Below are 20,510 nucleotides of genomic sequence, written 5' to 3'. Positions count from 1 at the left end.
ACCATTGATATATTATACAAGGAAACTATATTTCTAGCTGTCACACCCTAATATAAATATCCATTGTTCTCTGCTTGTTTTCTTCACACTAATTACATGCTTTCATTACTCCACAATATGACAGGATCAATCTTCTCATTGTTGTTTTTCTCTTTGTTCATTATCAGCACTGCAACACTCGAGGCCGGATTTTATCAATCAACTTGCCCATCAGCCGAGGCTATTGTAAGAAGATCAGTATACAGGGCTATAACACAAGATCCTGGTTTAGGAGCAGGCCTTATTAGAATGCATTTTCATGACTGCTTTGTCAGGGTAATTAATCCTTTTAGACCGCGTTTCCAATTTAGTAAAGCTCAGTTTTAAACAATAAAAATCAGTTTTAATCGATAAAAATTAACCATGTAACCCAACAAATGAATGATATAAGTACTTTTTTTTTTTCCTATGGTAGGGTTGTGATGCATCTATACTACTAGATTCGACATTGAGTAATCCCTCAGAAAAGGAGAACCAAGCAAATGGTCCAAGCCTAAGAGGTTACGAGGTGATTGATGAAGCGAAAGCAGAACTTGAGTTTAACTGCCCTGGGACAGTCTCATGTGCAGACATCCTAGCATTTGCAGCACGAGATTCTGTGCTAAAGCTCGGAGGGATCAGCTACCAAGTCCCAGCAGGCAGGAGAGACGGCAGAGTATCCATCAAAGACGAACCAACACAAAATCTCCCATCACCTAACTCGACTGTTGAACAACTTCAACAAATGTTTGCTACAAAAGGCCTTACCTTACAAGAAATGGTTGCACTTTCTGGTGCACATTCAATTGGTCGTGTAACGCGATGTTCTGTATTTTCTCACAGACTGCACACGTTCAATGCTACTCATGTACAAGATCCTGCAATGGACTTAAATTTTGCTAGTGAAATGAAAAACAATTGTCCTTCCATTACTAGTGCAGGTGGAGTTAGTGACAATGTTGAAGTCCCACTAGATGGTTTTACGCCGAGTAGGCTGGATAACAGGTATTTCAGGAACTTGGAGACAGGACGAGGTTTGTTGGCTTCTGATCAAGCTCTAATGTATAATCCTCGGACTGCATCGATGGTTAGAATGTTTGCTAAGTATGGGAGGGTTTGGATGACGGAGTTTGTTAATGCTATGACTCGTATGGGTTCGATTGAGGTCTTGACTGGTACACAAGGTGAAATCAGAAGAAACTGTAAACTTGTTAATCTGTAAATATTGTATGATGCTTAATGCTAGGGATAATGATTATGTTCTAAGCAATTGATTATAAGTTGCATGATTATTGAAATTGTAAAATACTTCTTCCGTTTTTTTTAATTGCACCATCTAATGATACGAGTAGTCGAGTATCATAGAATGAACCAAGTCTAAGAAAATGGCCTAAGAATTGTTCATTGGGCACTGGGCAGCATAAGATAATTATTTCCCACAAGTTTATAGTAAGATTGCTCTAGTTTTGGATAAAAAATATTTTTGTTCATAATTTACCAATCTAAAGATCTTCTTTGGCTGGGACTAACTAGGAAGGTCATTGGAATTCGAAGATTTTCAAACCTACCATGATCAATAATATTTGCAATTGTAAAAAAGTGGTACATCATTGGAATTCGAAGATTTTCAAACCTACCATGATCAATTTGATTTGACTTACTAAAACACGATGAAGAGCTAAAAATGTTTTTACAAATTACGCAATGAATCACTCAACTCCATTCTATAGATTGTACACAACTTTTTTTTTGAAGCAAAAGCTAAAAAAACAAATTAAATAAATTTTAATTAGCTCTTTACCATGTGAGTGAATAAACTCTTCAAAAGAATAGACCCATCATTTTAAGATAATAATGGTCATTTAAATAATTTATTATAACCAGCAAATTAGAATATACAATTTTCTTTATATATATCAACATAGATGAAATTTTCATTGTCATATTCATTTGAATATTCAAAGTACAAAAAGTTAAAGAAATATGCATGCAGTAATAGAAAAACCAAGTGTCAAACATCACAATAAAGTGTGTTACGAAATAGATTAAATTATTACAGAGTATCATAATTACTTTATTCTTTTTTAATACGACGTTGAAATTTCAAGTTTGCTCATACGTATTTTACTATAAATTTTTCTTCTATAAGTAAATTCATAAACATATTCTTTTACATTTTACGAATCTAGTAAAATTTTTATATGATTATATTTTTTCTAGTATTTAATTACTAAAGACGATTAAACGAGTGAGAATGAGAAGTAATTCCTTTTCTATCAATACAATTTGGGATAAGGAAAATTCTCAAATTCATCAAATCACAGCTAATTCCAGCCAATAATTACAAAAGACGATCAGACCAGTGATACTATGGGCCTGTTCAAATTTACTTAATTTCAGTTCAGCTCCAATCACTTCAGTTCAGTTCAACTCATAATTTCTCTCTCTCATAAAATATTCATTTCAGCTCAGCTCAGTTCAGTTTAGTTCAGCTCCAATCAGTTCAGTTCAATTCAGCTCCAATCAGTTCAGTTTAATAAATATAAACAGACCCACATGGGTGAATAATTGAATCAGAAGTACTTCCTTTCCTATCAATACAATTTCCGATAGTTAAATTCTTAAATTCATCAAATAACAGATGATTCCCGCCAATAACTTTCACTCCTCCCGCCTTTTACCACATCCATTTTAATTAAAAAAATAAAAATAAAATAAATAAACAATAACGACGTCGTTTTATCACCGCCACATTACCCTATTACAAAATTGTCTAGAATACCCAAAATAGCCCTCATACACAAGATCTCATTCACTCAGTTAAGGGGCAATTCAGTAAATTCAGATCTCCAAAACGGTGGCAAATCCCGTAATTTTCCTCAATTTTAAACCCTATTTGATAAACCAACATCTCCATCTATAAATACCCTTTTTTCACAACATTTCTTGCGAAACAAAAAAAACAAAAACATTTTCCTTTCGCATTTTCTCTCTCTTCTTCATAGTTCCACTCACTCTCTTCAATTTATTCATCCCTAATTTCTCATCAATTTCATCAAATTTGATGAATTTGATCTCTCCCTCATCGTATGAAACCCTAAATTTCCATCAATTACTTCATCTTCTTCGATTATTCTGATGATCGAAGAAGAAATAAGTTGAATTTTGTTTAATTGAGCATCTCAATCGCCCCAAAACTCGAAAGAAAACCCTAACCCTAACCCTAACCCTAGCAGCATCAATTTTAAGCGATGTCGACGAATTCATACCAAATCAATTTGGAGAACTTCTCGAAGAGATTGAAGGCTCTCTACTCAAACTGGAAAAGTAATCCAGATTTATGGGGAGAAGCTAAGGCGTTAGCAATTGCAACGCCGCCAGCGTCGGAAGATTTACGATACTTGAAATCTTCGGCGCTTAACATTTGGCTTTTAGGTTATGAGTTTCCTGATACGATTATGGTGTTCACTAGGAAGCAGATTCATTTCCTTTGTAGCCAGAAGAAGGCGTTGTTGCTTGAAGTCGTGAAGAAGGCGGCGAAGGATGCCGAACAAGTTGAAGTGTTGACGTATATAAAGAGGAAAGGCGAAGACGGTTCGTCGCATATGGATACCATTTTGAAGAGTCTGCGCGCGTTAGAGGAGAAGCCCGTGGTTGGGTACTTGTCGAAGGAAGCTCCAGAAGGAGGGTTATTGGAAATGTGGGTTGATAAGCTGAAGAATTCGGGTATGGAGCTGAGTGATGTTACAAACGGGTTGTCGGATTTGTTTGCTGTTAAGGATGCTGGAGAATTGGTGAATGTGAAGAAGGCGGCGTTCTTAACGGCTTCTGTGATGAAGAGTCATGTTGTTCCGAATTTGGAGAAGGTTATCGATGAGGAGAAGAAGCTGGCGCATTCGGCTATGATGGATGAAGCTGAGAAGGTGATTTTGGATCCTAGCAAAATTAAGGTCAAGTTGAAGGCGGAAAATGTGGATATTTGTTACCCTCCGATCATTCAGAGTGGTGGGAAGTTTGATTTGAGGCCGAGTGCCTCGAGTAATGATGAGAATTTGTATTATGAGCCTGCTAGTGTGATTATTTGTGCTGTTGGGTCTAGGTATAATAGCTATTGCTCGAATATAGCGAGGACAATCTTGATTGATGCTAATTCGGATCAGAGTAAGGCATATGAGATTTTGCTTAAGGCGCAAGAAGCAGCCATTGGTGCATTGAAGTCTGGGAATAAAGCTAATGATGTTTATCTTGCTGCTCTTGCTGTAGTCGAGAAAGAGGACCCGGGATTGGTGGCGAATTTGACTAAATCAGCGGGTACTGGTATTGGCCTTGAATTCAGGGAGTCGGGGCTGAACTTGAACGCTAAAAATGAGAAGGAGTTGAAGCCAGGGATGGTATTTAATGTTGTCTTAGGATTTCAGAACATGAAGACTCAGGCAAGTAACCCAAAAAGCCAGAACTTTGCCTTGCTTCTAGCTGATACCGTCATTGTTGGGGAGAAGGGCCCAGAAATTACGACTGCATTGAGCTCTAAGGCATTGAAAGATGTTGCTTACTCATTCAATGAGGAAGAGGAAGAGGTTGAGCCACCAAAGGTAATGGGTTTAAAAAGAATTTTACTGTATGTTTACTTTTAATAGTGTGCTGTTATTCTGGTTTGTGGTTAATTCAGTTACACTGTTACTTTCATATCTTCAAACATGTTAATTCTGCTAAATAGCTGCATGCCTTTTGTGTTATTGATGATAAACATGTGTTTTTATGGTTAATTTAAGAACATGATTTAAAGATTTATGTTGTAAAAAGTTGATAAATTAGATAGTGAAATGTTTGTGTATTGGAGTAAGTTGCTTATGGAAATATAAGATGTACTGAAAAAGAATAATTTCCATTAATTTAGCCTTAAAGAAATTGGTAATGATTATATGTCTATTTATGTTGAATTTCTGTGTGAGGAGATCTGTACGTGATCTTCAAGAGGTTCGTTTTTGAACGAGAATCTTATCATATAATTAGAGTTTGAATATGTGATTGATTGCTCCTCCCCAATTTGTACCTCGGTGAAGTGATTATTATTGTGATGTTTATAAGAGATTTTTTTGGCTTCGTTAAATTGTCTGATTAGGTAATGCCTGAGCCTTGCTCTGGTTTCTTGTTGACGTGTGCAAAAAATTTGACATGGATAAGAAAATCTCTAATATTATATACATTTGGAATTTGATCTATAGTTGAATTAAGTTTTTAATCAAATTTCACTTTTCCATTTCACCAACAAACATAATTTCACTTTCAACTGATGACCATAAATTGGTTGGAGAATGAAAAACCTGTAACTGCTCATAAAGTGGAATTACGGATGCTAGGAAATTGGAGGAGAAAAATTAAAGTGGGAAGATTACCTTCACTAATTCAAAGAGATGGAATAGCCAAGAGAAAGAATAGAAGAAAAAATGAGGAAGGGAATAAGAGTCATCAGATAACTTTTATCTACTATCTGAAAGTTGTAGAGTTATAGTGGACATTAGACAGCCAGACAACCTTTATTTTCCTGGGAAATGTGGAAAGGAGCTTTGCAGTTGCCAAATTTTTGTTTTTCAGGTTGGAAACCAAAGCATTAATTAAAGCTGTAAAATGGGAAAAGAAATAAGTTTATGTGAGTTGGGTCTGGAAATTGGATTAACGTTGGGAGGGAAGCCTGAAACAATGGAGACCAATATATTTGACATTTGAACTTGCTTTCTATCACACTTTATAAGTTTCTGTATAGTCATTCATTGCTGCCTTTTATGGTAACTTCATTTAGCTGCACTTTGCTTTTTTTGTTCACTAAATGCATCACTCATGACTTTCTGGGAACATAATTTTTTGATGTTGGTCATTGTTTTTTGAAATGATGAGCCACTTCAGAGTATAACTTATAGTGATTGTGATAATGGCTAGGCTTTTTGTGGAAAGGTATCTTAGATGCTGCTCATCATGTTGTATGTTTCTATTGCATGTTTTACACACATTCAGTTCTGCCGTTCGTTGCTTACTAAAATTTAAATTAAGGTGCTATATACATGACCAGTAAGCTGAATATGTGGCTACTTTGTACAAACAGTTTATATGTGATCCCTTTATCTGTGATTTCTTCTTACTTTATTGCCTTGCCGTTTTTTTGTCTTCCACAGGCAAAGCGCAAGGTCAATGAGGCTGAAGCTGTTCCTACAAAAACTACTCTAAGGTCGGATCATGGGGAGATTAACAGAGAAGAGCTTAGGAGGCAGCATCAAGCTGAACTTGCTCGTCAAAAGAATGAAGAAACTGCTCGGCGACTTGCTGGTGGTGGTGCAGGGGCAGGAGATAATCGCTCTTCGTCAAGATCTTCAACAGAGCTGGTAGCTTACAAGAATGTAAATGATCTTCCACATGCAAGGGGTGAAATGATGATTCAGGTTGACCAGAAGAATGAGGCTATTTTACTGCCCATCTATGGAAGCATGGTCCCTTTCCACATTGCCACTGTGAAGACCATCACCAGTCAGTCAGACACCAATCGCAATTGTTATGTCAGGATAATTTTCAATGTTCCAGGCACACCTTTTAGTCCACATGATGCTAATTCTTTGAAGAATCAGGGGGCAATATTTGTGAAGGAAGTTTCCTTCCGCTCAAAAGATCCCAGGCATGTGAATGAGGTGGTTGCGCAGATAAAGACACTCAGGCGGCAGGTTGCTGCTAGGGAGTCTGAAAGGGCTGAGAGGGCAACCTTGGTTACTCAGGAAAAACTTATAATTGCTCAAAACAGATCCAAGCCAATGAGACTGTCTGATCTATGGGTACGTCCTGCTTTTAGTGGGCGGGGAAGAAAGCTGCCTGGTACTCTAGAAGCACATGTGAATGGATTTCGGTTTTCTACCTCCAGGTCAGATGAGCGTGTTGATATCATGTTTGCTAATATCAAGCATGCTTTCTTCCAGCCTGCAGAAAATGAGATGATTACTCTTCTTCATTTCCACCTTCACAATCATATAATGGTGGGTAACAAAAAGACCAAGGATGTGCAGTTTTATGTTGAAGTGATGGAAGTGGTCCAGACCCTGGGTGGTGGGAGACGATCTGCCTATGATCCTGATGAGATTGAAGAAGAGCAGCGAGAAAGAGACAGGAAGAACAAAATCAACATGGATTTTCAAAATTTTGTCACCAGGGTAAATGAACTTTGGGGAATGCCTCAGTTTAAAGATCTTGACCTGGAGTTTGATATGCCTTTGAGGGAGCTTGGATTCCATGGTGTACCGTACAAGGCTTCTGCTTTCATTGTCCCCACTTCCAGCTGTCTTGTTGAGCTGATTGAAACACCCTTCCTTGTGATCACCCTGAGTGAGATTGAGATTGTGAATCTGGAGAGAGTAGGCTTTGGGCAGAAGAATTTCGACATGACAATCATATTCAAGGATTTTAAGAAAGATGTGTTCCGAATTGATTCTATCCCCACCAGTTCTTTGGAAAGTATCAAAGAATGGCTAGATACCACTGATATTAAATATTATGAGAGCAGATTGAATCTGCATTGGCGTGCCATTCTGAAGACTATCACTGATGACCCAAAGAAATTTATAGAAGATGGAGGGTGGGAATTCTTGAACATGGATGCAAGTGATTCTGAAACCGACGAGTCAGAGTCAGATAAAGGCTATGAGCCATCTGATGTGGAGGCTGAGTCAGAGTCAGAAGATGAAGCCTCTGACAGTGAATCTTTGGTGGAGTCTGATGAGGATGAAGAGGAAGAGGATGAAGAAGAAGAGGAGGAAGAGGAAGGCTTGACTTGGGAAGAGCTAGAGAGAGAAGCTAGCAATGCAGACCGTGAGAGAGGAGATGAATCTGACAGCGAGGAAGAGAGACGTAAAAGGAAGATGAAGGCAACTTTTGGGAAATCCCGTCCTGGCCCTAGCAGCAGCAGCAGCTTGCCTAAGCGTCCCAAGGGTAGGAGGTAGATGGGTTTGGCACTGATCCATTAGCTTGGTAAGTTCAGTTTTGTGGTCAGCTGATATGGGTTCTAGATAGGTTCTTTTGGTTTGTGTTTTTCTAGATATGGGGTACTTTTTCATTGCTTTTGTTCTTGTTATGTTTTTTGCACTGGGCATTGTATAACGTTCATCCTAGAAATGAAAGAATTTTCACATGTAAAATGGTGATTTTATTTGTTGGACTCAAGTACCTCTCTTATCTAGCATAATTCTCTCAATTTGTTGGTATCGTCCCTCTTTTTTGCAAGTTGATATCTATCATGTATTTTCCTCTCGCATCGACGCATCCTGTAGACCTGTATTACAGGTATCAAAAGCAAATTGGTAAAAATTCTTTCAAAAGTTTATGTGCATATTGCATTGTTTTGTAAACACTTGTTGCAATGAATGTAACAACTGCTGAGATTCTCATATCTTAGTAGTGTGAAACAGAGCTAGTTTGTTGATGCCACGCTGATGAAGTTAGAGGCCCGATGAAAGTTTAGAACAAGTTCTTCCTAATTCAGGAGGTCCAAACAAGTTCCTCAAGGTTTTTAAGACATGGGTGGTATTGTGCAAAGGGATTTGCGTTGTGATCCATTCGAAGAAGTGAAAATTGGCAAATTTGTAGATTTGAAAATGAGAGTGATTGTGTTTCTTAATCTGATCTACTCCGTAGAATATTAATTGAATGCTGAATTTGCCTGTTTTTTTCGGTAGAACTGAATTGGAATGTATACCAACGAATCGACCATGAATAGAACTAGAGTGAAGCTTGTATAAACAGGTTGAAACTTGAAAGTAATACTCTGCTTTAAGATTTAAGATTTAGGTTCAACGTTTTGAATTAAATATTATTCATATACGGAGTACTAATTTGACAATCTTTTGTCAAACTCATTGATCAATTAGGACATCCTCTTCAATTCACACTATTTGTTCTGTTGATATTTCTTATGTCAAGCTAATAAGGTGTATTTTAATTATTTGTGATGAGGTCACTAAGGGCAAAGGCACAAAAATATAGGTTCCACCAATTCCAAATTTATTTTTATCATTATCTTTTTTAGAAGTCTAAAGGGGCCAAAGGGCCACTTAGGCACTTATCCATTTCAAACATTTTGGTGCCCTTTGGCTCTTCGCTAATTGTCCAATTTTAAAGATATACTCCTATATATATTTAAGATAATTGGTGAAAAACTGCGTGAACCAAAAAAAAAAAAATAAAGAGGAAAGAAAAGATGAAATGTCAAAAAGAACCCAAAAAAAAAAAAAAAAAAAAAATTCAATAGTTGATACGAGTACTATTTATGTGTGTGTATAGTACTCCGTATTATTGATGACTACTATTGTAAATTTTACTAAAATTGAATCACAACTTTTTGAGAAGCCGTTGAATTGAAACCAAGTACTCCGTATTTTGGATTATTATTGCATCACATGTAAGTATAATGTAGGATGGTAGACGAGTTCGTAATGATTTTAAATATTGTTCATAATCCAAAGTAAGCATTTGGACCAAAAAATAGTGTTTATACCTCCAAATGTTAAGATATAAATTAGTACAAGGTCCTGTTCATTTTATCTTATTTTTTTGTTGAAATGAAATTATTTTTTTACTGATTTTCTAATATATATATTTTTTTTAAATTACTGAATTATTTTTGTTAAATTGAAACTGTGACTTATTTTCTATTATATTTCTTCTTTTAAAGTTACTAAATTTCACTTAACTGAACTTATTTTTACTAAACTGAAATTATTTTTACTTAATATTTTTTTTTAAGATGGAGTGAACAATGTCCAAGTGCATCAAAACAATTTCAATTTACTACCTCCAATTCATATCATTTAAAAACCTTAAAATATTATAAATTTCACAAATAGTTCCCAAAATTACAAATACGGAACAAGTCCTAGTTCACTTCATTTTACCAAAAAAAAAAAAAAAATCAGTAAAAATAATTTCAGTTCGGTAATATTAATTTTAGTTCAGTAAAAATCAATAAATTTAAAGCAAAAATACAATAGATTATCAGTAAAAATAATTTCAGTTCAGCAAAAAAAATTTATATTCAATAAAATTAATTTTATTTCGTTAGAAATAATTTAATTTCAGGAAAAATAGAGAAAGTGAACGGGGCCTAATAAAAACCAAAAAAAATAAAATCATGGCCGGTGTCGTTCTCCCTTAAAAAGTCACGTTCCAAAAGTCTCCCTATCTTCTTCCTAATCTCTCTCCTCTCTTCTGGGCAAACTCCCTCTTCGAAGTTCAAAGCGGCAGTCTCAACAAACTCACCAAACTTGGTACTCAACCCCTATCTCTATGTTCGATTCCATACCACCGACCCCAGATTTCGCGCTCTTTCTCTCTCCTCTTCACATGACTTCTTGTTAAGATTCAATCAATTTTCCAATTTTACTGGAGATTGAATGAATTATTGCTGATTATTGAAGAGCAAGAACAAGATTAAGCAAACAATTTCTCTCTTTTTTTCCGCTTTAATTCGGTATGCAATCATTCTAATTGCTTAAAATTTCATTCATTCATACTTTATTTTGCTTAATTTATTGTACTCAATTGGGAATTTTTTGAATTTCAGTGATTCATCGCTTGCTTGAACCCTAATTTAGTTGTTTTGGAGGGTTTTTGGGCTTGATTTGTTTTCTTGTATATTAAGTTGGGAAAACCCGTCTGAAAACCCTAGAAATTTAGATGGAAAAGGATAGGATAATTACTGTATCAGAAGCAGTTCATAAGCTGCAGCTTGCACTTCTTGATGGTATTGAAGATGATGGTCAGCTTTTTGCTGCTGGGCCTTTGATGTCTAGGAGTGATTATGGTGATGTAGTGACTGAGCGTACGATTGCCAATCTATGTGGTTATCCATTGTGCCCGAATTCTTTGCCTGCTGAACACCCGAAAAAGGGGCAGTATCGCATTTCGATTAAGGAGCACCGGGTGTATGATCTTCATGAGACCTATTTGTATTGCTGTTCTAGTTGTTTGATCAATAGTAAGGCATTTGCGGGGAGTTTAAATGAGGAGAGATGCTCGATTTTGAACCCGGCTAAGGTTAATGAGATATTGAGTTTGTTTAAGAGTGGGGGTTTGGAAAATGAGGAAGAGGAGGGCAAGGGGGAGAATGGGGATTTGGGGTTGTCGAAATTGATGATCAAGGAGAATGTTGAGACGAAAGGAGGGGAAGTTTCGATGGAGGAATGGGTTGGTCCGTCGAATGCAATTGAAGGGTATGTTCCACACAGAGATCGTCTCTCCAACTCATCAGGGTCAGAAGCTTTTGCAAAAGGTGAGAAAATATCGTCTTAGCTTTTGCACATTGATTATGTTCTTATTTTTGTGGAATTTGGATCATGGTTGTGCATTTCAATTGTTCTTTTTGTTGAATGGTTGCACATTTCAGGATCTGAACCAGGTGATGCCAAGTTGAATAAGCACAGTGATGCCATTTCAAATGGGTCTGACTTCGAGGTTACTGTTATTAAATCCATTGATGGCTCAACTGGTTCTACAGAAATTCTGAAAAATGACAAGAATTTTCAGCCCAATCAATCAGAAACAATGGAACCTTTGCTAGGTGATTTAAACTTCACCAGTATGATTATAACTAATGATGAGTTTACTGCTCCTAAGAAGTTAGAAGGTGGCTCCAAGTCAGTGCAGTCAGAAGCCAAAAAAGGTATTATTGGCATGTGTGGCTTTAAAATTGAATGCTTTATTCATCAATACCATGGATAATCTATTTGATTTTTTTTTTTTAACTCTTCTGTGTAAATTAGTTCCATTTAGTCTGAACTGAGCTTGAGTTTACTACAGGCTCAGTAGCAAAGAAGTCTCTCTCGACAAAGGGCAAAGATTCATTTTTTGGCAGTGTAGACTTTACGAGCACCATCATTACCCAAGATGAATACAGTGTCTCCAAATTGCCTTCCAGTCAAGTCAAATCTGATCTGAATCAAATGTCCCGAGAATTCTCTGAAAAACTGGATCTTGATAATCTAAGTAAGGAGTCCGCTTCTCCTGGGGACAATGATCTACGGAGATCTATGGATTCAGCTTTAATTGGGGCTGGAAATAATTTAGATCAGAATGCAAGCTTAGCCGAAGTATATGTTCACCAAGATCAGAATGGTTCCGCTTCATGTAGCACTCATGTAAAAGATGAATCTCATTCTGAGAAAGTTGTTCACTCTAGTTTATCAAAAGGAAAATCTGCTCTTAGAACTTCTGGGGTAAAGAAACTTGCACGCTCTGTAACTTGGGCTGACGAGAAACCCAATGGTCTTTCCATTGGAAATCTCTGTGAGTTTAGAGAATTTAATAACGCAAAAGAAGGTCCAAGTACTTCAAGAAGCGAAGAGGCAGAGGAAGAGGATGATTCCCAGCGATTTACCTCTGCTGAAGCTTGTGCGATGGCATTGATCCAGGCAGCAGAAGCTGTTGCATCTGGGCAATCTGATGCCGATGATGCTGGTATAATCTGCTTTCCGTGAGGCTGTTCATTTGAGAACATTGTTTGTGTGCAAAAGCCTAGTTGCACTAATTTTCTTTTATGTTGGTTGTTTCACTTCAGTTTCTGAGGCTGGAATCGTAGTGTTGCCACCGCCAAAAACAGCAGATGAAGGGCAACATTCTGTAAGAGATGATGCATTAGAGAACTTAGCTACTGAAAAGTTGCCCAAGACACCAGGCAACTTGAATCGTGTCTTTGACTCTGATAACTCATGGTTTGATACTTCTCCGGAAGGATTCAGCTTGACAGTAAGTTTTAATAATGTTACAGCTTGTTTGGTAAGTGGTTATTAATGGTGGTAAATGGTAATGAGATTGAATTTGTATATTACTGAGTAATCCAATGTCCATTGTCATGGTAATGCTAGTTCACCCCGATTATATAAATTTCTTCGCAAATTTTCATAACCATCCACCCATGTGGGGTGATATTGGGTGGAATTGAACAATAATGAAGAAAAACGCATGTTTGGGGATAAGCTTGCATTTTTATGTACATACTACCTCCGTTTCATATTATTTGCAACGATTTGATATAAAGTGTGAGTAGAAAGTGTCTAATTATTGCAAATAATGTGAAACGGAGGTAGTATATTGCTTTGTCAAATTACACTCTATTTCATTTCCACTACCGCTATTTTTAACTGGCTACCAAAAGTGCTGTTAATACTTACTGCAGTGCACTTGTTCACTTTTATGTGCTCCTCTAAGCATTGTTTGGATCTTCAGTTGTCACCGTTTGCCTTGATGTGGGATGCTCTATTTTCTTGGCTGACATCATCCTCACTGGCTTATATATATGGAAGAGATGAGAGTGTTCATGAAGAATATATGTTTACAAATGGAAGAGAATATCCCAGCAAAATAGTGCTTCCTGATGGCCGTTCTCCAGAAATCAAGCAAACATTATCTGGTTGTCTTGCACGAGCTTTGCCTGGATTGATTGCTGATCTAAAATTGCCAACACCATTATCTACTCTGGAACGTGAAGTGGTACTGAGCTCTAATTATCTGGGTTTTTTTTTTTTTTTTTTTTTTTTTTTTTGTAGCCCTGCTTTGGTTATAGAATGAAAATTATATATGCCAATTGCATGACTGTTTACTTTGTTTGGGCATTGTGGGCATGTCTATTGCTGGATATGGTATTTTGATATTGAACTCTTGGTATTAATTGCTTGGGCTACCTCTCTTTCCCTACCAATCAGTGATTAGTTGTGTTAATGCATTGACTCAGATCGTGCTATTTTTAAATTCTATTAATCGCTGCATGATTTTTGCTCAGAACACTTTTTGCTGTCATTTCTTGTATCTACTTTTGTAATGGTGGATTTTACCAGTTCTAGTTTTTTGTTGATTGATTTATCCTGTTCTTTGTACTGTTCCCCCCCCCCCCCCCCTCCCTTTTGGTCATTTTCTAATTGTATAAAGCGGCTCTGGCTGTTTTTTAATATGCTCCTTTATATCATTTTCTTCTTCCTCTTCTCTTTTTGGCAAGAGGTTGCTATTTATTCGGTCCTTTGTGCTGTTTGCCTGTTTCCAAATCTTTGAGGTCGGTGTTCACTTGTAAGCTTGTTTGTATGCAGACCTGCTTGCTGGAAACGATGTCTTTTATGGATGCACTTCCTCCGCTTAGAATGAAGCAATGGCAAGTAATTGCTCTTCTATTCATTGATGCTCTTTCTGTCTGTAGGATTCCTGGACTATCTGCATACTTGACTAGCAGGAGGATTCTAATTCCCAAGGTAAGTTTTTTGCTTATTAGTTTCTGATTCTTAGTCCATGTCCTTTTGTTTGCACCCTTTGTTCTTTGTTGAAGCTTAGTTGGTGATATCTCTGCATTTCCAAATGAAGTTAAAAGTCTATTTTTTTGGCCATTTTCTGAGTTTGATATTAAATAATGAAATATCTCATAAATTGTCATAATGCCCTCTACTTGTGATTAGTTGTTTCCCTTTTTTTTTTTCTTTGATAATTTTTGTTCCATTTTTTTTTTATATATATACGATTGCTTGATCTAATTATGCGTTCTTTTGCTGTGCTTCTTTCTCCATAACTCCCATTTTAGTCTGTTAAGTATCTTTCCACAAATTGTAACTTTTGTGAAAAGTCAAGTTGAACCAAGGACCAAGGCTATAAATTCTAGAATAGAAGGTGGTTGTAGATTATTTGACTGATTTCCAGTAAGGATAGCTGCGTTGCCGTCCCAGGGAAAAATGATTTACATTTTACCTACATTAACCTACTCTAAGGAGGAGGTCGGGAGCTTTGTTATTAGATATTTATATTCTCCATTGGAGATGACCTGCACTCCATTGGAGATATTTAAGTGCTGTGATTACCTGGTAAGGGCTGCACATACAAATCACAAGTGTGTGGGCTTTTACGAAGGAGAAAAAAAAATAGAAATTACATTGATCTTAGTCTTTGTGAACGATCTTGTTGGTTTTTCAGATCGAAGAGTACATTGAAAACCTTGTATTTACAAATCAAGCCATCAACTAATGAGAGGCTAGGTGGAACTTTTGGTCACGTCACTTGGATAATTATCAGTCTCACTGAGGTAGTTTCATTGGCTTTTGATGGCTTGATGGTTGCCAGAAGAGGACATGGGAGATATAGTGTGTAGATATTGTCCTTTGAAGTTGAAGAAGAATCTGAGTAGATAGGGATGGAGAGAGAGAGGACCATGCAAAGTAGTAGGTGAACTAAAAGGGAAGTGGGTCACATTAACAGTGTGCAGCTGAATAATTTTTTCATCTCATTTGTATGATGGCTACTGGCTATGGTTTGAGAACAATAGACTTCAAGCCTTAAAGACTTTAAGAGTATTGTATATTTGTATCCAACAACCCATTGTTATGTATTGAACTAATGTTGGCACTGAATCGTTGTTTAGCCGATAGGTTCTTGCTTAGACTTGTAACTAGTAGCTGATGTTACATCGGGGTTCTCTTAAGTAACTGTTTTGGTATTTTGGTTAGGTGCCACTGATTTGAAGTACATACTGTCGCTTAGATGTGCATTTGGTTGACAAGAACAGTGTTAGAATTCTTCTATAGTTCTATGAGAGTATGAGCATGACTTTGCTAGTTGGTTGACAATCTAGAACAAGGAATTTGGGGTAATAATGCTAATATTATTGGCAGACTTAAAGGTACAGATGAACAAAGCTATTATATACGATATGGAGATCAGGAGATCAATTGTATTAGGGACAGGTATGGGTACAGACGTACAGTATACCATCAATGAAGGGTGCTTGTTGGCCCTCTTGAATAATTTATAGCTAAGGTGTTGCTAAGGAATCGGGACTAGATGTTTAGACTTGTGTGTGGAAGTGACAGTAAGAAATTAAGGGTTGGACAAGGAGATACAGTTGATGGATGTACTAGTTATCATGGCCCTTGAATATGTATATGGCTTATGTTGCTAGAAGTACAATCGCATTAAATTACTTGACTGTAAAGGAAAGAAATCTGTATGGAAACATCTACTTACCTGAGTGATTTAGTGGAAGTACAGTTGGGAAAAATAAGGGGTATGTAGCGAAAACCTGTGCACGTACTACAGAGTGTTTATGTAAGGTCATTTGAGCGATCCCTAGCATTTGATACTCAATGATTTAGAGAGGGAGAGAGGATTTGGGGGGGGGGGTGATGTGTCATTCACAGTGATGTAAGAATATCTCCGCCCTGGTGCAGCTGCTAACATCTTGTTGCTGAGGGGTTTCCATGTGTCAAACCCACATGCATTGCAGAGTGTCAGCTAGACATGGTGACATACGAGGTTTAAGTGTAGAATCTGTAGGTTCTTATACTTGCATACAGTTGAGGTAGTTTAGTTGTGTAATAAGCATTGTTATCAGTTTAGGATGTTAGTGCATTGTTCTTCCATGGTGTAGATTTTACTGATTTCAATATAAATTACTTATTTACTTCGCCATATAGTCCATATTATCTGTTTGAAAAACTATAGTCTTCTGCCCAATATGCTTTCTTTACATTTCTAAGATTCTAACTCCCTGTATGTCATCTGTTCATCTTAAAGAGTTTAGAGTTTTATGAAGTGAATGTAGACTCTGATTTTTTTTCTTTATTATTATTTATTTTTTCTTCCTATTTTGTATGTTGGGATTTCATGGTCTCTGACCATGTTTGGCCATTGTGGAGTGTTCGAGTTTGAGTGGCCATTATTTAATTGGTTATGTCCATGTCATTTGCCTTTGAGAAGAATAGCTAACATTCAAAATTTTCTAACATTTATTTGGAACTTAGTCTCCTAGGACATATGAACATGTATAAAGTTGGCTATGTTTGGATGTTGCCTCTGTAGGTCTTAAGTAGTGCCCAGATAAGTGCTGAAGAGTACGAGATCATGAAAGATTTTGTGATTCCGCTGGGTCGTGTGCCTCAATTCTCAATGCAGAGCGGTGGTTGATAAACTGTACTTACACCAGCTTCGACATGTATGTTGCTGCCTCCTACCTGCTCACTAGTGCTGATCGACTACATCGTTCCATTTGATTTCTTTTCGTTGCAACAAATTCTTTATGCCTACAAAATCCTAAAAGGGGGATTCTTTCTTTCTTTTTTCTTTTCTTTTTTTCCAGGATGGTATCAATAGTACTTTTTTTGGTTTTTAATGCTCCTTGGAGCAACCATATCCCTTATTCACGTTAATTCCGTCCCAGAGATGTGCAAAATCATCCTTTCTTATGGCTTTTCCACTGAATATTTGAAAAAAAACAAACAAACAAACAAACATTTATGTATGTCAAGATTTTAAAGATGTCCAAGATTGGATTTTTTTTTTTTGCCCAACTCTCAGATGGAGATGGATTTATCATCCCTTACATTGCCCTGGGACAGTTTTGGCCAAAAGTTATAAGATGTATGATGTAAAAGCTACAGAGTACTCAGTAATTTTTGTTTTATATGATGCCAAAATTATTTGTATCAGTAAATGTCTGTACAGAACAGTTTGTTAAATTTGAACAGGAGCTTTGTTCTTGAAATTGTGATCAGTGAGTTGAAGAGTCGAACTTTGCTTAAGCCGGACAATCATAGTAGGACAAATGGAGTAATCATCTACAGATTTGAAGTGTTGAATTTGAATGATAGAATAAGGAAATACAGCAAGTGGGGTCCATCTGAGTGTAAATTAATAGTGTTATTAGTAAGGCAATTATAGATGAATATTTGACTATTCAGTAGCAGAACACAGAAGACATGACAGCACAGCTCTTTCTATTTGTTGCTTTCCTATTTTTAATCTATTAATTAATTTAAATTATTATTTTAGTATGTCATTTTCCTTGATTTCATGATTTTCTCTGTTTTTTGTTTTCGTCTTATCCACCATTTTTCATCCTCTGAAAAATTTTGTCTTCCTTTTTTTTAGAATTTTTTATTTTTTATTTTTTTTTTATTTTATGTGGTCTGTATGAAAGATGAATTCTTTTCTTTCGGTAAGAGCAACGTCATGATTGTTACATAGTAAAGTAAATTAAGAAATTTATTGTACGGAGTATATTAGGATTAAAAGTCTTATCTCCATTAAAGTGATTTTACATCGCATGAAAACAACTGCCAAATTGTGTAAAAACATTTAAGCAGTGTATGTGGTTTTTGGGCAGATTTTGAAAAACTCGTATTTACCAAACTTTTTATGTTGAAACTTGAAGGATGGCTTGGTCTAGTTGTTGAGTTTATTGTTTCATAATCGGATTTAAATCAATACAAGTAAAATTGGGGTAGGCATGAAGATCAAGCATGCTAGACACGAACACGATAAGTTACGGAGTTAGGGTTGGGTCTAGGTTGCCCTTTTAAAATTGTGACACGACATACGTGTAGCTATTGACCTAGAGCTGGTCAACATTAATGTACGATGTCTTGACAAAAATAGATAGCCTACACCCGAAAATAATTATAAGCATGTTATTTGGACATCAACGCGTAACACACTACTTGCCAATTGCCAATGAATTCCATCAATTAGTTCAATTTGTGAGCTACATTTTCCATGTCATTCTAGCTAACTCATTGATTCTCATGATAAAAAAAATTAAATGGTTGTTGAATCGAATTGAAGTATATTTGCTAATAAACCTGTACTTTAGATGTCCTTTTCAATTAAAAATGTATTTTAAATAATGTGAAAATAAATTAATATATGGGTAGATAATATTGTTCTTGACGTTTGAGGTTGAGCATTAAATCTTGTTGGAATATGTCTGTGGGTGTAGATTAATTGGTCAAATATTATTAAGCAATTATTGGTTAGTTAGCCTTATTACCTTTTTAGTGTCTCCTTCGTTTTAGATTGAGAGAAAGAAATTGTCCAAATAAGCCCAACTAGAAGATTCATAGAGTAGGCAGCTGATTCTTTGGACAATTTTTGCATCTTCACCTAAAATTCTACTTTTAATTTATGAGAAGCTTTGATTTTAATCATTAATTCAGCTCATACACAATTATTGTTTGGAAACATCACCCAATGAGGACAGCAAATGTCAATGACTATATGATACAACTATGTGTTGTACCATGGTAGGAATTGTATCAAGTGATCCATCTATCAACCTATAACTTTTGTCAAATGCGACCAATTGACTATATATAGGTTTTTGATTGATACATATTTCATTATCTAAGCTACTTGGATAAAACGTGGACATCAACTAGCTTAATTAAAAGGGATTAGCAAGACATGTAATCAAATCTCGTCGTACACTCGCTACTTTTTGTGATTTAATATATGTATGACACAGTGGATTATAGTGAAAAGAAAAAAAGAATTATGATTTTGCAAGACTTTAATATAATACAACAGATTGCAAATTGGCTAGACTATATTCATAATGGGAAAATGAACAAAAAGAAAAAAGAGATTCAAACATCATACTGTACTACAATATACTTATGATACATTCATACAATGATAATCCAAAGAAGATGCCTTCATATTTGATACTTGGAGCTCTAAAAGTGACAGCAGTAATAATAATTGGTACCACAATATTCTGAGATCCTAATACTTCTTTAATCACCAAGAAGCTTATGCATAATCATTACTTCACACTTACCTTGTCCCCCAACCTAAGATAAAGAATGCTTGAAAGCAGGATACCCAAAGCATATACCCCTTTCCACTAGACTACAAATTTAGTAATTTTCACTTTTAATTTTTAAGATCTTAACAATTGCAACGCTGGTGAAGAAATATTATTTAATATTCTGATTATTTATGTATTGAGTTGAACTAAATTGATTGGAGCTGAATTGAGCTGAAATGAATTGTTTATGAGAGAAAAAAATTAAAAATTGAACTAAAATTAAGTTGAAGAAAACATGTCGTTAGTTGGAACACTTGTTAGATATTTTTAAATTTATTGCAATTTTTTTGTGAGTACAATTACAGAAATTACAGAGTTAATTTTTTAAGGATCTTGTTAACGAGCATTCCGAAGCGTTAAATAACTAATTAAAATATTGCTTAAAATAGAATTGTTATGAATGCATGACAAAATCATGCGTCATTTGGTGTAATTGATGTTAGTTTTTTTCCAATAATATTTCCAGTTTTAGTACTCTTATCGAACGTCTCGGGACACTCGTTAGGTTTTGCCATTTTTTAAAAGTTTTATCGAAAGATATTTTAATGTTAGTTGTATAAAACTATAAATAATTAGTATATTATTAAAATAATAATAATAATAATAACCATAAGGCATATAATATTTTAAAAAATAATGACAAATTGAGACAACAACTAATTTCCTGTTGCAAATTGGAAACCAATAAATGAATGATAGAAAATTATGTTAGGTTTGTAATAAAAAAAATTAAAAATGTGTAAATAATTGGTTTTATCATGGATATGAGGAAAGTGGGTGCCCATCTCAATTGTCATCATATTGGCGCCAATCTTTTCCCATCCACACACTGAAAATCTCTGACTTCCTAATT

The 20,510-nt window shown here is 35.7% G+C and overlaps 3 protein-coding genes across 3 annotated transcripts; all 3 read left to right on the top strand.

Annotated features, from left to right (window-relative positions):
* The first annotated feature begins 51 nt into the window (after positions 1–51).
* On the top strand, positions 52–1,284 carry LOC110701226 (peroxidase 5-like). The gene is made up of 2 exons (XM_021878835.1): positions 52–315; positions 455–1,284. The coding sequence occupies exons 1-2, from the start codon at positions 97–99 to the stop codon at positions 1,238–1,240; spliced, it is 1,005 nt and encodes a 334-aa protein (XP_021734527.1). The 5' UTR covers positions 52–96; the 3' UTR covers positions 1,241–1,284.
* Positions 1,285–2,950: 1,666 nt separating this feature from the next.
* On the top strand, positions 2,951–8,255 carry LOC110701225 (FACT complex subunit SPT16-like). The gene is made up of 2 exons (XM_021878834.1): positions 2,951–4,610; positions 6,189–8,255. The coding sequence occupies exons 1-2, from the start codon at positions 3,270–3,272 to the stop codon at positions 7,992–7,994; spliced, it is 3,147 nt and encodes a 1,048-aa protein (XP_021734526.1). The 5' UTR covers positions 2,951–3,269; the 3' UTR covers positions 7,995–8,255.
* A 1,856-nt stretch (positions 8,256–10,111) lies between these two features.
* On the top strand, positions 10,112–17,554 carry LOC110701224 (putative RNA polymerase II subunit B1 CTD phosphatase RPAP2 homolog). Its single transcript, XM_021878833.1, has 8 exons — positions 10,112–10,516; positions 10,610–11,317; positions 11,432–11,707; positions 11,845–12,501; positions 12,602–12,789; positions 13,270–13,533; positions 14,124–14,282; positions 16,873–17,554. The coding sequence occupies exons 2-8, from the start codon at positions 10,723–10,725 to the stop codon at positions 16,975–16,977; spliced, it is 2,244 nt and encodes a 747-aa protein (XP_021734525.1). The 5' UTR covers positions 10,112–10,516; positions 10,610–10,722; the 3' UTR covers positions 16,978–17,554.
* The last annotated feature ends 2,956 nt before the right edge of the window (positions 17,555–20,510 follow it).

Source organism: Chenopodium quinoa, unplaced genomic scaffold, assembly GCF_001683475.1.
Source record: "Chenopodium quinoa cultivar QQ74 unplaced genomic scaffold, ASM168347v1, whole genome shotgun sequence".
In the NCBI taxonomy this organism is placed as follows: Eukaryota; Viridiplantae; Streptophyta; class Magnoliopsida; order Caryophyllales; family Amaranthaceae; genus Chenopodium; species Chenopodium quinoa.
The sequence above is the reverse complement of the archived record's forward strand: the minus strand, read 5'-3'. Positions and strand labels throughout refer to the sequence as shown.

Excerpts from the sequence above, each read along its gene's own strand:
- LOC110701226 (XM_021878835.1), top strand. The coding sequence starts at position 97 with ATGCTTTCATTACTCCACAATATGACAGGATCAATCTTCTCATTGTTG. Across the intron at positions 316-454 it reads TTCATGACTGCTTTGTCAGG|GGTTGTGATGCATCTATACT; the intron begins GTAATTAATCCT and ends TTCCTATGGTAG.
- LOC110701225 (XM_021878834.1), top strand. The coding sequence starts at position 3,270 with ATGTCGACGAATTCATACCAAATCAATTTGGAGAACTTCTCGAAGAGA. Across the intron at positions 4,611-6,188 it reads AAGAGGTTGAGCCACCAAAG|GCAAAGCGCAAGGTCAATGA; the intron begins GTAATGGGTTTA and ends TGTCTTCCACAG.
- LOC110701224 (XM_021878833.1), top strand. The coding sequence starts at position 10,723 with ATGGAAAAGGATAGGATAATTACTGTATCAGAAGCAGTTCATAAGCTG. Across the intron at positions 11,318-11,431 it reads GTCAGAAGCTTTTGCAAAAG|GATCTGAACCAGGTGATGCC; the intron begins GTGAGAAAATAT and ends TGCACATTTCAG. Across the intron at positions 11,708-11,844 it reads GCAGTCAGAAGCCAAAAAAG|GCTCAGTAGCAAAGAAGTCT; the intron begins GTATTATTGGCA and ends AGTTTACTACAG.